The 14,286-nt window shown below is 38.5% G+C and overlaps 1 protein-coding gene across 1 annotated transcript in view; it reads right to left on the bottom strand.

Annotated features, from left to right (window-relative positions):
• The window catches only part of COL25A1 (collagen type XXV alpha 1 chain), a 421,681-nt gene that overhangs the window by 149,278 nt on the left and 258,117 nt on the right, over positions 1 to 14,286 (bottom strand). Inside the window, exon 5 of the mRNA XM_067568260.1 lies at positions 4,632 to 4,649. Coding sequence (XP_067424361.1) covers positions 4,632 to 4,649 — 18 coding nt within the window. The remainder of the gene's footprint in view (positions 1 to 4,631; positions 4,650 to 14,286) is intronic.

A 14,286-nucleotide genomic window follows, 5' to 3' on the forward strand; every position in this document is an offset into this window, starting at 1 on the left:
GTGTCTGCTTTCTGTGAAAAATATTCATTTTTCATAAAAGAAACCCTAAATGTCAGAAAACTGTCATAAAACTGTCAAAGTTTTCAGGCAAAAAAAAAAAAAAATCAAAACATTTCAGCCAAAAATTAAAATATTTTGATTATAAAATGCTGCTGTAATGCCTCAGACTCCCATTCTCCTTTCTAAAGCCAGGCTCTCCAGCCATCCCATGATGTATCCCATGATGTAACATAGCCATGGTGCGCCATGGCACTAGGAAAAAAGATGTGTTTTAAACTAACCCATATGAACTAATCTATGGTAAAACGCTGATGTTTGAACCTGTGTCACTGTCTAAGGTTACATATAGGAGACAGCGGCACACAGTCATTGCATGAGTATCTGGCACCATTAAATGGTATCTTCTTTTGACATCTCACATGGGCAGAGCTTATTTTATGGGTGGAGCTTGGAAGAGTCCCACCACTTTCCCCTTCTCTCCACACAATCTGACCACTGATCAGAAGGGAAGATGGTGATCTTTCCTTAAATAATATTTTAAATATAATTTTCAACCAATTTTTCCAAATATATGAAAAAGCAGTCTTTAGAGCAGTCTCCACAAAGCCAAATATATGAAAGATAAGCAGGCCTGTGTACACAGGATGGAATTTAAAGTCTCTCTGCATACTAAAGTAGCTCTAGGGAAGGTACTGATTTATGTAGGAGACATAAAGAACATAGCTAGCTGGGAGTTCAAAATAAGAGTTGTTGCTTTAGGCTACCAATGCCACAGTGGGTGTGGTGGTAAGGATATGCTTCCTCCTGAACTAGGGGAGGAGGAGGAAGGAAAAAAATGACTGAGTTGTAAAATGTTCCCCAAATTCTGTATTCAGTGCAAGATTTATATGGTAAGCAGTAAGTAAGACCTGTGGCCACATAATCTGGTCTGGTCATTTTCTATCTGTGGAATCTGGAAGTTGAGCATAAAAAGAAATATTGAACAGATGCCTCATTTACTAAGCTCTGTGAAATGACTGAGGCAGGGATGCTGTAGAAAAAACAGTATGTGTTGAAGACCAGCTGAGATTCTCCTGTGACCCTGACATACTTCATCACAGAAGATAAAACAACAATGCTGTGAGGTCAGCAACGCATGACCAGTGGCTACCTGGGAGCCCCATAATATTCTGATCTCAGAGAGCAGCAGAGGCAGGTGAGCCTGGAGCTAGCTGGAGTAAATTCATTCCAGAACTTAAGAGGGACTACGAAAGACCGCACCAAGTAGTAAGAGGACAAAGAGGCAACACCGCAGGCATTACGCAGAAGAGGAAGAGGCAGTGGGATAAGAATAAACCTGCAGGGCCTTAGGAATGAAAGACAATGGAAGAACTGTGAGGACAAGATGAGAGAAAGTTGCCAGATGAAAGGAGCCTCTCAGGAGATGAGTTAAGCTTCATTCTCTTATGTCTAAAATATTGAGCCCATCAGGTGCACGATGCTAGAGCGGAGCACAGCCTTCTAATTATTCCCTATCATGGCAGTCATGGATAGGAAGAGGTTAATAAAATTTCCTTGTGTTTGCTTTAGAGCAGTCTCCACAAAGCCAGTTTGGAACATAATGGGGGAGGGTCTTTGCACAAGTCCTGGGCACCAGGGTGAATTTCAGCTGGTATACCTAACAGTCCTGTATTTCTTATATGATGAGACTAATAAAATAATATTCATAATATACTTAATGGTACAGTTAATGGTAACTGGCACCCTGTATACAGTGTATCAAAAAACTTTACAACACTGGCAGCTGGTGCCAAAATTAAGTGGTGGCTTGGGCTGGTCAAAATTTTTCCATCAAAACTGATTTTCAACCGGAAAACTGGTTTTTTTTTTTGTTTGTTTATGTTTTTTAATTAAATGAAATCTTTTCATGAAAGTATCTGCTTTCTGTGGAAAATTTCAATTTTTCATCAAAAAACTAAACACCCAAAACCCAAAAAGCTTTCAGATGAAAGTAAAATTATTTCAAACAAAAAACAGAAATATTTAGATTCTGAAATGCTACCACTGTGTTTCATGGGAGTTGCAGTTCAAGTGCCTAATGCTTCCATTCTCTTTTAGAGGCCAGGAGGATCCCTAGCTGGGTTTCATCTCTGATGATGCAGTTTCATCAAACGATGATAACACTTTTTCCATTCCACCAGTATCTCAGGAGGATGTTAAACAACAGCTACTAAAATAAGATACGTTAAAATCAGCAGATCCAGATATTTTGCATCCAAGAGTCTTAAAAGAGCAGGATGAGGAGCTCACTGGACTGTTAATGATGATTTTCAATAAGTCTTGGAACACTAGGGCAATTCCAGAAGATTGGTAAAGTTGTGCCAATATTTTAAAAGGGTAAATGGAATGACCCAGGTAATTACAGGCCTGTTACTCTAACATTGATCCTGGGCAAAATAACGGAGCAGTTGATACAGGACTCAATTAATAAAGAATTAAAGGAGGGTAATAAAAATAATGCCTATCAACATGGGCTTATGGAAAATAGATCCTACCAAACTAACTTGATATCCTTTTTTGATGAGATTACAAGTTTGGTTTTATATATATTATAAGAATATAAGAATAGTAGTCTTGATGTAATATACGCAAGGCAAATCTACACTACAAACTTGGATTGATACTACTGTAGCGCTTCTGGCGAAGACACTGTAAGCTGATGGGAGAGAGCTGTGCTGTTGACTTAATAACTCCACCTCTGCAAGAGGCAGTAGCTATGATGGTGGGAGAGTTCTCCCACCAACATAGCGCTGTCTACATGGCGGCGGAGAGGAAGGGAATAAAGTCAGTATAACTGTCACTCGGGTGTGGATTTTTCACATCGCTGAGCAACGTAGTTATATCTAAATAACTGTTTAGTGTAGACTTAGCCTTAGACTTCTGTAAGGCATTTGAGTTGGTATTGCACAACATTTTGATTAAAAACTAGAATATAAAATTAACATTCAATATATTAAAAACTAACTAACTAATTAATAGGTCTCAAAATGTAATTGTAAACAGGGAATCATCATCAAGAGGGTGTGAGAGAAATCTGGATCGCTTGGTAAACTGGGCACAAGCAAACAGTATGTGTTTCAATATAGGTAAATGAAAAACGTATACATCTTAGAACACAGAATGTAGGCCATACTTACAAGACGGGGGACTCAATCATGGGAAGTAGTGATTGTTAAAAAGATTTGGGGGTCGTGGTGCATGATCAGCTGAACATGAACTCCTAATGCAGCATTGTGTCCTAAAAGGCTAAGGCAATCCTTGGATGCATATACAAGGGAATCTTGAGTAGGAATAGAGAGGTTATTTTACCTCTGTATTTGGCACTGCTGCAACTCGTGCTGGAATATTATGTCCAGTTCTGTGCCCACAAATCAAGAAGAATGTTGATAAATTAGAGAAGAGAAGAGCCATGAGAATGATTAAAGGATTAGACAACATGCCTTGTAATGATAGGCTCAAGCATTTTAATCTATTTAATTTAACAAAGAGAAGGTGATGCGGTGCCTTGACTCCAGTTTAAAAGTACCTACATGGGGAACAAATATTTGATAATGGGCCCTTCAGTCTAGCAGAAAAAGGTGTAACACAATCAAATGGGTAGAGATTTAAGCCGGACAAATTCAGACTGGAAATAAGGCATACATTTTTAACAGTGAGCATAATTAACCATTGGAACAATTTACCAAGGATTGTGGTGGATTCTCCATCACTGAAAATTTTTAAAGCAAGATTGGAAATCTTTCTAATAGATATGCTCTAGGAATTATTTTGGGGAAGTTCTATGGCATGTTTTGTATAGGAGGTCAGACTAGATGATTACAACGGTCCCGTCCGGCCTTGGAGTTATGAGTCTATGAAGCTCCCATGATGCACTACAATCATGCAAATGGACAGAACCTTAATTTTATACTAGCTAAACCGCAGTTTAATTTTGTCTAGTCCTCCTTCTCTTGTGCCCTTCCATTCTTCTGAACATAACCCAAACAATTTATATATAATTTCTATTAAATCCAATACTTCCCCTCTTTTATTTTATGTATCTGACTGAGAACTCAGGATGAATTTTCTTTACACTGAATTCTTTAATTACACCTCACATGACAGAGAGTTGTGCTATTCTTAACCAAAGCAGAACTAATTCAGGGATTGTATATAATTAATCAAAGTAGCAAGTAGTGCAATATCTGAAATAACTGAAGCCTGCCTAGATTACAACAGCATTATTAGTATGTGATTAATAAGCAGTTAATGCAAACCTGCTCCTGCTACACATTTGCTAAGTTATTTCATCTTGCTTTAAAGTTATGTGGCAAAGTTTCAATCCATAGTTAAGAGATCTGCTTTATTTGGTAATACATTGTTAAACCCACCATCTGGTCAAACAGCTGATGGAATTAAAACAACCATCTGGGGGCCCCATGTTGCTCGCTCAGGGAATATTTGGTCTACTGTATTGTGTAATGATTACCAGTTTTTAGCTTCTTTTTTTTTTATGCCAGTCCACAAAAATAAAAATAATTTGAAGATAATCAGATCTTCGTGGACTCCACAGCTAGGCATAATCTAGTGTAAAAGAACAAGATGACACTTACTTGAGGACCAGGTTGACCCTGCAAAATAAAAATAATAAAACAAGAGAGTTACAAAAAGCTATCATTCACCTGAAAAGAAATTGACACTGTTTTCTGATAAGGAAGTGATGAACATCCCAGCAAGAAGCAACCTGGATAAAATTAAATTCTGGAGTCTCAACAATATGTTCAGTTATAATTAAAATTAGTGGGTGTTTGTTATAATTAACTGATCCATGAGAAAGCTATGACAATAATACAACAATAAACCTTAATTTAAGAAACTTCATAGCTCTACTGATCAGATAAGTGTGATTCAGAAATGATGGAAGGACTTCAATTAACCATATAAGAGTGAGGGAGAAAATACAGATATTGAATTTATTCAGATAAAAACACTGGGCTTTATTTATTTATTTTAAACAATTAAGCTAAATCATCAGGCTTGATTCACACCACTGGTGCGGGGAGGTGTAAACTATTCTCTACTGTGCTAATGAGGGCTGCATGTCAGGGAATACACCTATCAGGGAGGCTACATGGTCTTTCCTCCCCTGCCATAGGGAGGGTAGGTTTAAATTGAGGCTGCAGCACCACAGGAATCCTGTCAGCAGAAGCTGCCTGCGTATATACTGATTCAGTGCATCTCCCATCCACTCCCTCCCTGGCTTTTGTGCGTTATCTCTAGTCTGGTCAACTGAGGGCCCTATGGCAGACCAAAGAGCTGTAGGAATCTTGTACTGCTGCAATCCCTTTCTGGACGGACTTTTAACCACAGAGGCCCCTGTATCGTGGATTACACTGGAAAAAGTTAGAGAGTTCTATGGGTAAATCTAGTCCATCCACTGTACATTATTTATGTGAGGAGGAAATGTATTATGGTACAATATAGTAAGTTTGATTGCGAACTACAATCTCACAGAGGATCAGATCACACTGGAAGACAAAGAGGAACTTTTACAAGGAAGCAAATACTTGAGCTTTTAGAATTAGCTAAGATTTTGGCTTTTCTAGTAACTCAATAATATTTTAGTTTAATGAAAAAACCTTTCTTTTTGTTGAATGTAACTGCGCCTAAAGACATTTTAAAAAGAAAAAAAAATGTTTTCACTTTAGTTTCAGGATATTGTAATTCCTACAATGGGTCAAAAGGTTTATATGGTCTCTAACCATCTCGATCTGTTCTCAACTGTTTTTTCCCCCAGAACTTTAAAAAGCATAATCGAGATGCTTACCATCCAAGGACTGTAACCTAGACTTGGTCTACACTTACTTCAGTGATTCGGCGGCAGTCGATGGGAGTTACGCAAAGAACTTGTGTAACTCCCGTCAACTTCTGTGCTTCTCTTCTGTGCGCCGTCTTCACTGCACTGCGCCAACGGGAACCGCGTTCCCATCAACGCAGCACTACGCCACTTGAGGAGGTGGTTTTAGTACATCTAATTCTGGATCGACTGAACGGGTCTTCACTGACCGCTCAGTTGATCCAGATAAGTCGATCTGATGGCGGCGACTTTGCCCCACATACAAAAGTTTCTGAACAGTGAATGTCACTTTTTGCTTATAGTTAATCAGGTTTATTACACTAAATAGAGAGGAAAACGTCCCTTTTAGTAACAAATAAGTCATTTTGCAATATGAATTCTATGATCGTCACATAGTAAATAGTACTAGAACGTTACAGAGCTATCACAGGCAAAGTGTAACAGAATTGTGGCTATCAGACCTGCACTGAGAGAGAACTACACACTCCCACCACTCAGCGCATTGTTGGCATTTTGCATTCTTTCCTTCTGAGGAGTGATTCTGAGAACCAGCCACTTTTGAAGATTTTACAGCTTCTTTTTTTAGGCCAAAACAATATTTAAAGTTGTTAAACTGTTCTAATATAAAATGAAGCTTCTAAATTTGTCAGCCCTGGGGCTGACACCTCAGACTGGATTAATCCAAGAGGATGAAAGAATTACTCAAATCCCACAGGATTTCCCAAAGTCTATATTTTGTCCCACCTGGCTATAACAATTTTATAGTCAGTGACACTTTAGATGTACATGCTGGTCTCAATTCTGAAATCAAAGGAAATTTCACCTAATAATGACTGCAGTACTGGGTCCAATATAGATAAACCAAATTTGGAACAACACAAACAAACGCACATATATACACACAGACACATAAATCAAGTCATAATAAATTCTGAAATATCTATGAAAGACTGTATTCAAATAAATCTCACCATTTTGACTTCAACTGACATAAAGACAGAAATGTAAAGGAAGCCCGGGCAGATTTTCAAAGTCAGTCATATATATTCATTTGTGTGTACCTACCACATGCATATACATGCCCATACAAATTTTTAATTTGCACACACTCACTATAAGCACATTTCAGCCTAACCTAAGTGTATGCAATACAAGTACAAATGTGCACATCCAATTGGAAAATTTGGCCCAAATAGCAGAGATACACAGATATTTACATAAATTCAGAAATACCAAAACCAACATTCAAACAGTGCTAAGGTTTTGATTTAAAACAAACTGATTAAACAAAAAAATAGATTTGAAAGCTGGCACTCCCTTCTGAACTCCCTACCTTGTGCCTACATGCTACAGACCATAGCTGAATGGAGTGTGTTGTGTAGCCCACAACAGAGTTAATTAAAAACTGGAAATGAAATTCTGATCCCACTGAAGTCAATGGGAGTTTTACCACTGATCTCAATGGGGCCAGGATTTCTCTCTTTAACTCTGCTTTTCTTTTATCATGTATACATTGTAGCATTAAACCGCAGCTCTGTACTGAGGACACTGGGAGGCTTTTGAACTCCACGAAGAAAGTCAAGTGCAATTATGCCTCCTGGAGGCACAGGTCCGGATCCACAAAGATGTTGCAACACTCAGCATCACAATGTTTAACTTTTAGGCAACTAAAAAAAACCACAGAAGCAAAATTGTCATCAACGAAACCTGAGTTAGATGCCTAGATGCCCTACATAATTAATGAGGAAAGATAGCTGCCTCATAATGTGACCCAGCCTACTAGGCAGGTAGCTCCAACCCTCTCTCAGACATAGGCGCCTATCTACACTTAGCGATCCATGAGGAAGAACCCCGCTCCTGGAATCACACAGCTTAGGTAACTAGGTGGTTTCTTGTGGGAATGAGTTAGAGTCATGCCTTGCTCCACACAAAACAGCAGCAGCAGGTGATGGTGGTGGTGCCCACTTTATAACTTTTAACCCAATGTTTAGAGCACTCACCTGGTATGTGAAAGACCCAAGTTTAATTCTTTCATCTCTGCCAAAGGGGAAGAAAGGACCTAAACAGGGGCCTTCCACCTCTAAGATGAGGGCTATAGCCTTGATATGCCACAACCTCAAGACTACTAATTCTCTCTCTCTGGCCCAATGACTATTTAAGTCTTTATCCACAGTGGAATAGCTATTGGGCCAAAAAGAGAGAGAGAGAGAGAGAGAGAGAGAATGACTCTGACTCTGTACACTAGTGCTTATGGCATCCACCTGGTGGAACAGCTTCAACAGGAGAGACTGAGGGAGTTCCTCATCAGAATATCCCATCGCTGAGTAATTAGAGCACTCTTCTCAGTGGTATGGGAATCTCCTATCCAATTAGTTTCTCCCTCTCCAACAGAAGGGAAATTGAACCTGGGTCTCTCACATCCCAAGTGAATGCTCTAACCACGGGGCTAAAAGTTACAAGCTGGATGGCACCCCTACCACTTCAGCTGCCTCTTCACAGTTGTGAATGGGACCCAATCTGGTAGGCACCGGTTCGTGGATCACTTTGGGGCTTAGGCAGGAGATAGTTGTATGGACGCCTAGAGAGAGGCAGCAGTGCATATACGCAGAAGCAGAAATTTAGTTGTCTAGGGAACTTTTACCCAGAAAATTTCAGCACCAAGTGATTGTAAGTGCCTACAGGTTCAGCAGGAGTTTTCTGGATTGCAGTGGAGCCTAAAACTGGGATTTGGATGCCTAAACCCAAGATTTAGGTGACCAAATCTGGGGTTTAGACTCCTAAATATGTTTGTGGATTGGGGTCATAGTGCTTTGTGTAAATCCTGGGGAGCATGAGGGCTGCATCACCCTTAATAAGGCTGATTTATACAGGTTGTCTCGATCTTAGCACCAGAGTTATCCAGCATGCAACTGTATACAAGGGTAACCAATATAAAAACACCCCTTAGACAGGAAAAGATCTCCAGGTCTGCTGTAATCTAAATACCATCAGACTAATTATTTCATGGCTATTAACCGTTCTTGATCAATAAACATGTCTGTATACCCTTCATAGGTCAGATATTTTATGTTACTAACCAACAATTGCAGTTACAGAATTGTTTTTTGTTATTTCTTTTCTTCATTTTTTTCCCTTATGTGCTTGTCGTTTTGTACATAAAAAAATCCAATACAAAAAGATGGTGTATCAAATACTCTACTTTGGGGCTGGTCAGGTGTAGATGGAGGGATGGCACCATGAGTCTGACCACTACCTTTCCACTAGCTGCCATTTGTATTAGCCTGAAGCAAAAGAAGTCAAAGGTATAAGGCATAAAGGAGGAGCAGTTCATTGTGTCCTTCTCCTTCCTTGGATATCTATACAGGGGCCAAGAACAAACAGGCCCTAGATGAGTGGCTTTTGTGTTTATTTTTTTTAAATTATCATATCAACATGATTTGTTTTGAAAACTGTCTTGGGAAATGCCATTTCAATCACTGCAATTGCACTGTATTTCTAAGGGAATGCTGAAGGACAGCGTGTCTCACTGATACTGATGCATGAGTAGCATGGCTCTTTAACACAATGCACAGTACGATTCTGTATATCAGGTTTTAGCTGGGAATTAACTTTTAAATTCAAGATAAATATCACTGTGAAAAACTGGCTTCAGCATTGAAAGGCTGGCAGAATCTTAATTATGAAACATTACTGAGTACCTGTTTATTAAAATATGCTACATAATGTACAATTAATATTTCTACTGCATATTAAAAAGGGATAACATCAAGATACGGGGCTAAATTCTGTTTTAATACTTCACTGCAGTTATGTGGGATTTATACTGTGATAACTGAGAGCAGAATGTGGTCCTATATAATTTGCAAAAGAATAACTTTCTTAATTAGTGTAATTTATAACATCTTAGATGATTAAATGTAATTTTACTCAGAAGAGTGACTCTAAAAATGACTTTGTGCTCCATATTAATTCTCTCTCTATGACTGTCATATCAAATTTGCTCAGCTTAAAAGTCTAAAGGTGTTTCTTCTGTAGATCTGTAAAGTCAACCTTGGTTCTTATTGCCTCTTCCAGCACCACCTGTAATCAGCTGACTATTTTGATTACAATCTCGGAAGCAAGATAAAATCCAGCTTGTTCTCCCACATAAGTAGTGCCTCTTGCAATGCTAACAGGGGCAAGTTTTGCCAGTAAAGTAAGCAGATATGACTCAGAGATGTACTTGAAAGGTTGATCTTAAGAAAGTGTGAATGATTTAACTGGGAAAATTTGGTGCTTGTCCCTTAAAAGTGGCAGTATATGCCATTTGTTTTTATTCAACAAGCAGCAGAGCAACATGGGCAGGCCCACCTACAATTGCCTAGGGGCCTGGAGATTTAAAAGGGCCCGGGTGGATGTGATAGATCCATGGGCAGCTGGTGAAACTTCCCCACAGGGAGGCTAGCTCCCCAACCCACCTCTTTCACCTGACTTCCATAATTTAAAGATGACAGATTTTTAAAATTGTATTAACTTTTCCCCTTTGAGGTATACATTTTATTTCCTTTTGACACTTCCTTAAGCGTGGATAGTGAAACTACGTGGTTGTTTTATTTTCTGTTTCTACTTTGCTTCACTTATTGATTTTCATGAATTAGCACAATGTTGTTGAATGTGACCCTACAGCTCACTCCCTACCTTGCCCTTCTCATTGTGGTAGCCGCTTTGAACCAAATGCAGACCTATTTCTATGACAATTATATCAACAACCTTCTTTCATCTATTTCATTGGTCACTACCCATTCCTGCCTTTTCACATATAATACCATGATAAGGGTAGTTACAGAATACTTCCCATTTTGACAGAGTTTTTTGAACAATTTTCCTTCATATCTTTTTTTTTTTTTTTTTTTTTTTTTTGGCAGATTGATACAATTGGGTTTGAGTTTCACTTTAAAATTTTTGGCTGCAAAATGCTGGAGTTCAATTTGACAGCTCCTCAACATTGTCTTGATCAAAGGGAGTTTGAGGGGCTGCTAACGGATCCGGTCCACCTAGCTAATTTGATATCAGCTACTGACAGGGCAAGTGATACTGAAAGGAGGGGGCAAGAAAGTGAGGGCCAACTTAAGCAGCTGTGCAGTGAAACCAATAGCAAAAGTCTTCCCGACAAGTAACAGAGGTGATAAAAGTTCAGATGAAGACGCGTAGTGAGTGCTGGTGGTAGTTGTAGCAGGAAAGTTAGTTTGCAGCGGAACCAGAGCCCTAGAGAATAGAGAAAACCCTTTTTAAAAATAAAAGAAAGGGGAAGGAGCTTGGCAACTAAGATGTGGTCATCTGAGACTGCATCTGGCAGCAAACAGAGAGAATGGCAAGAAAGATATGCATTCCTGGTATCAAAGCAAAAGAAGGGCCCAGCTGGAAAGAGGGAGGGGGGTGAAGTGAAAGAGTGATAAAGAACGAGAGTGAGAATCTGAGAGAGCAGAAACTGAGTCCTATGAACCATCTAGAATATTTTTAAAAATACTTAAAGGATCTTTGAACAAAAAACTTCAAGATCTTCCATCACTATTTATAGAAGCGCCAACATGCATTTTCTAATTAAGAAAATATTTGTTGTGACAACTGATGAAAACTGAACAGAATGCATTCTACAAAATTAAAACCACCTCTGATTTAATTAATTACATTTTAAAAATATCCATCTCCCAAAAGAGTATCTGGAATGTGATATAAACAAATATAAAACCAAAAACCAGGCTAGCCCAGATACCACTAGCCAACATCACTGCACAAAGACACAAAAACCCAAAAAGAAGATCCAGTGAATAAAGGGTCGTAGAAGTGCTATTACACATAGAAAGACATCATGCTAAGTTTTGAATACAATCACCACGCTACTTTGATGAACCTTCTCTGGGAGTGAGTTCCATGGACAATGTTCCTGAACTGAGATGGGCCTGCTCCAGCATGAACCAGACAAAATGTGATCAGAACATAGAGATAACCTGGCTGATCTCAGTTGCCTTGGATGAATGCAAAAAGAAGAGGTGGTTGGTCACCTAGAATACATCAAGCCTAAGTTATTAAGGAGCCATACAGCTTATGTCAAGATGAACCAGTCTGGGGCTGGCTATAAATTTACTTTAATGTATATTTTAGCATAAATGATTCAAAAAAGAAAAGAAGAAAAAGGTGTAGAAAGACCTAGCTTATACTAGTTTTAAACAAATCACCTACCAGCTTTCCATCCATACCAATCGGACCCTAGGATAATCAAAAGCCAAAACAAAACAAAACAGTTAAATCATAGGAACACTGATGTCAGAGGGAAATATACAGACTTGTGGAATACTTTAGGCTTTAGAAGATGATTTAAAGTACGTCAGCAGTTAAACACAATGCCCTAAGGGCATCTCAAGCGCCAAAGTTAAGAAAAAGGAACAACAGAAGAAGCAGACCTAAGAAGGTAGTAATCAGAACAATATGGTGGGAAGTAATCAGGCAGTAGCTGGTGTTTGACAAGAAAGTGTTCAAGTTGAAATGAAAGATTTGTTAGGCTTGCAAACCACAATGGTACAACACGACAGGACATATGAAATAATGCATCTGGCTTATGTATTTTGCTTTAAGCAATTAGGGAACTATATTATGTAAGCCATTTACTGTAAGGCTGTTATCACAATTATGGCTTCAAGAACACTTGAAGAAAGCAAACACTCCTCTCTAAAATCTCAGAAGTAATTTAGCTTTCAGATGAGGTTATTACAATGCCTGTGTTAAAAAAGCAGCATTTGCCAACAGTTACTATACGGTGTTAGCTGAGGAACTGAACTTTTTCCCCTATGCTTAGGGTAGAAAAAACAACTGTGCTAAATATTGCCTGTTTCTTGGTAACAATGGCATCTCTCACTGTGATATTTCAGAGACAGATTACTTATTATTATTATTCAAAATTCTGAATAATAACTGAAATTCTGATTTCAGCTATATGGATGTAAAATCAGAGTATTTCCAGTCATTTCAATGGGGTTATTTTGATCCATATTGGTGAAACTCATAATATGCCCCAATATTAAATACATGTTGATACTGTTTTGGGAAACATTATTCTGTAACATTTAAGCCATATTTTCAAAAGTTCTCAAAGTTTTCAAAAGTTCTCAGCACCCACAAATGTAAGCTGCTGGGTACTGAGTTCTTTTGGAAATCTGGCCACTTACAGAGGTGTCTAAATACGAGGGCAGGGTGCTGTCCTCTTTTGAGAATTTGTTCTTTAATCGCTACAGTCGTCTCACAAACACAGTTTATACATTTCAATAATTCTGGTTATGCCTTTGTTTAGTTAGCAGTGGATTTATGTAAGGGTCATTCACTCATTTTGAGAGTTTGTCCAGTAAGATATTGTACTTCCCAGTATGATATTTATGCCTCAATATGATTGTTTATCAGCAGATCACTGTACATCATAATATCGTGAGTCATAATGCAACATGTCATAAAATGTTATCATGTTGCATCATACACTAATACAGAATCAATACACAATGATTTAATCTACCCTCTCAAAGTCATTTTTGGATCCTTTGATGTTCTGCAAACTAGATTTGTAGTACAAACGGACTGATCCAGAACTGAATTAAGGCAATCTGAAGCCCTGCATAGACTCTACAAGAGGCCCGGCATACTTTACCCCTTCATCATGTCCCCACCCCTTCTTGCAGGGACAGCAGGTTTCTGATTTAAAAGGAATGGGGAAATTTGCACCTCTTGGTGTGATTGTTTCAGTCTTTCTACAGAGACAGGCAGACATGGCTCCACTAGTTATACTTGGATGAAGTGTTCAGCTTTTCTTCATGTCCATGAGTGCTAGAAACATTCCTTTTTTTTTTTTTTTTAAATGAAAGCTGAGATCTTGACATCATCCTGTGCCACCAGTTGCTGGGGACTAGGCATAGGTCTATATGCCTTTCCGTTAGTCCAGGCATAGGCAAAAATAAAAATAAAAACAAACACACAAAATAGATGAGAAACCTACAATAAGTACTGCACATATCTGATTTCAGATACTGAAAATAAAATGTTATTAGTCCAACGAACACGTCTTAAAGAAAGCAAATGCATGGATGATGTGCAAAGAATTTATATCAAAGCAAGACAGAGTAGACACTTAAAGCATAGCAAAAGTCAATTGCCTCATCAACATTCTGAACACCTGCTACATTACTTCACAGCAGCCATTCTGGAATCACTACTTCTGAGAATGAGATTTTCATCTGCCCTTTTATTTTCATTTATAAAAATAGCTGATCACAGCATATATGAGCTGGAACAAAGGCTTAAAACATGGTAGTTTGAATCTCCCTATTACAAATAACAATTCTAAGATGGCAGAAGAAAGTCTGCAGCTGCCACAAGGTCCTACGGAGTCT

The sequence above is a fragment of the Emydura macquarii genome, unplaced genomic scaffold, assembly GCF_026122565.2.
Source record: "Emydura macquarii macquarii isolate MOO-44397 ecotype Brisbane River unplaced genomic scaffold, CSIRO-AGI_Emac_v2 contig_2863, whole genome shotgun sequence".
Taxonomy (NCBI): domain Eukaryota; kingdom Metazoa; phylum Chordata; order Testudines; family Chelidae; genus Emydura; species Emydura macquarii.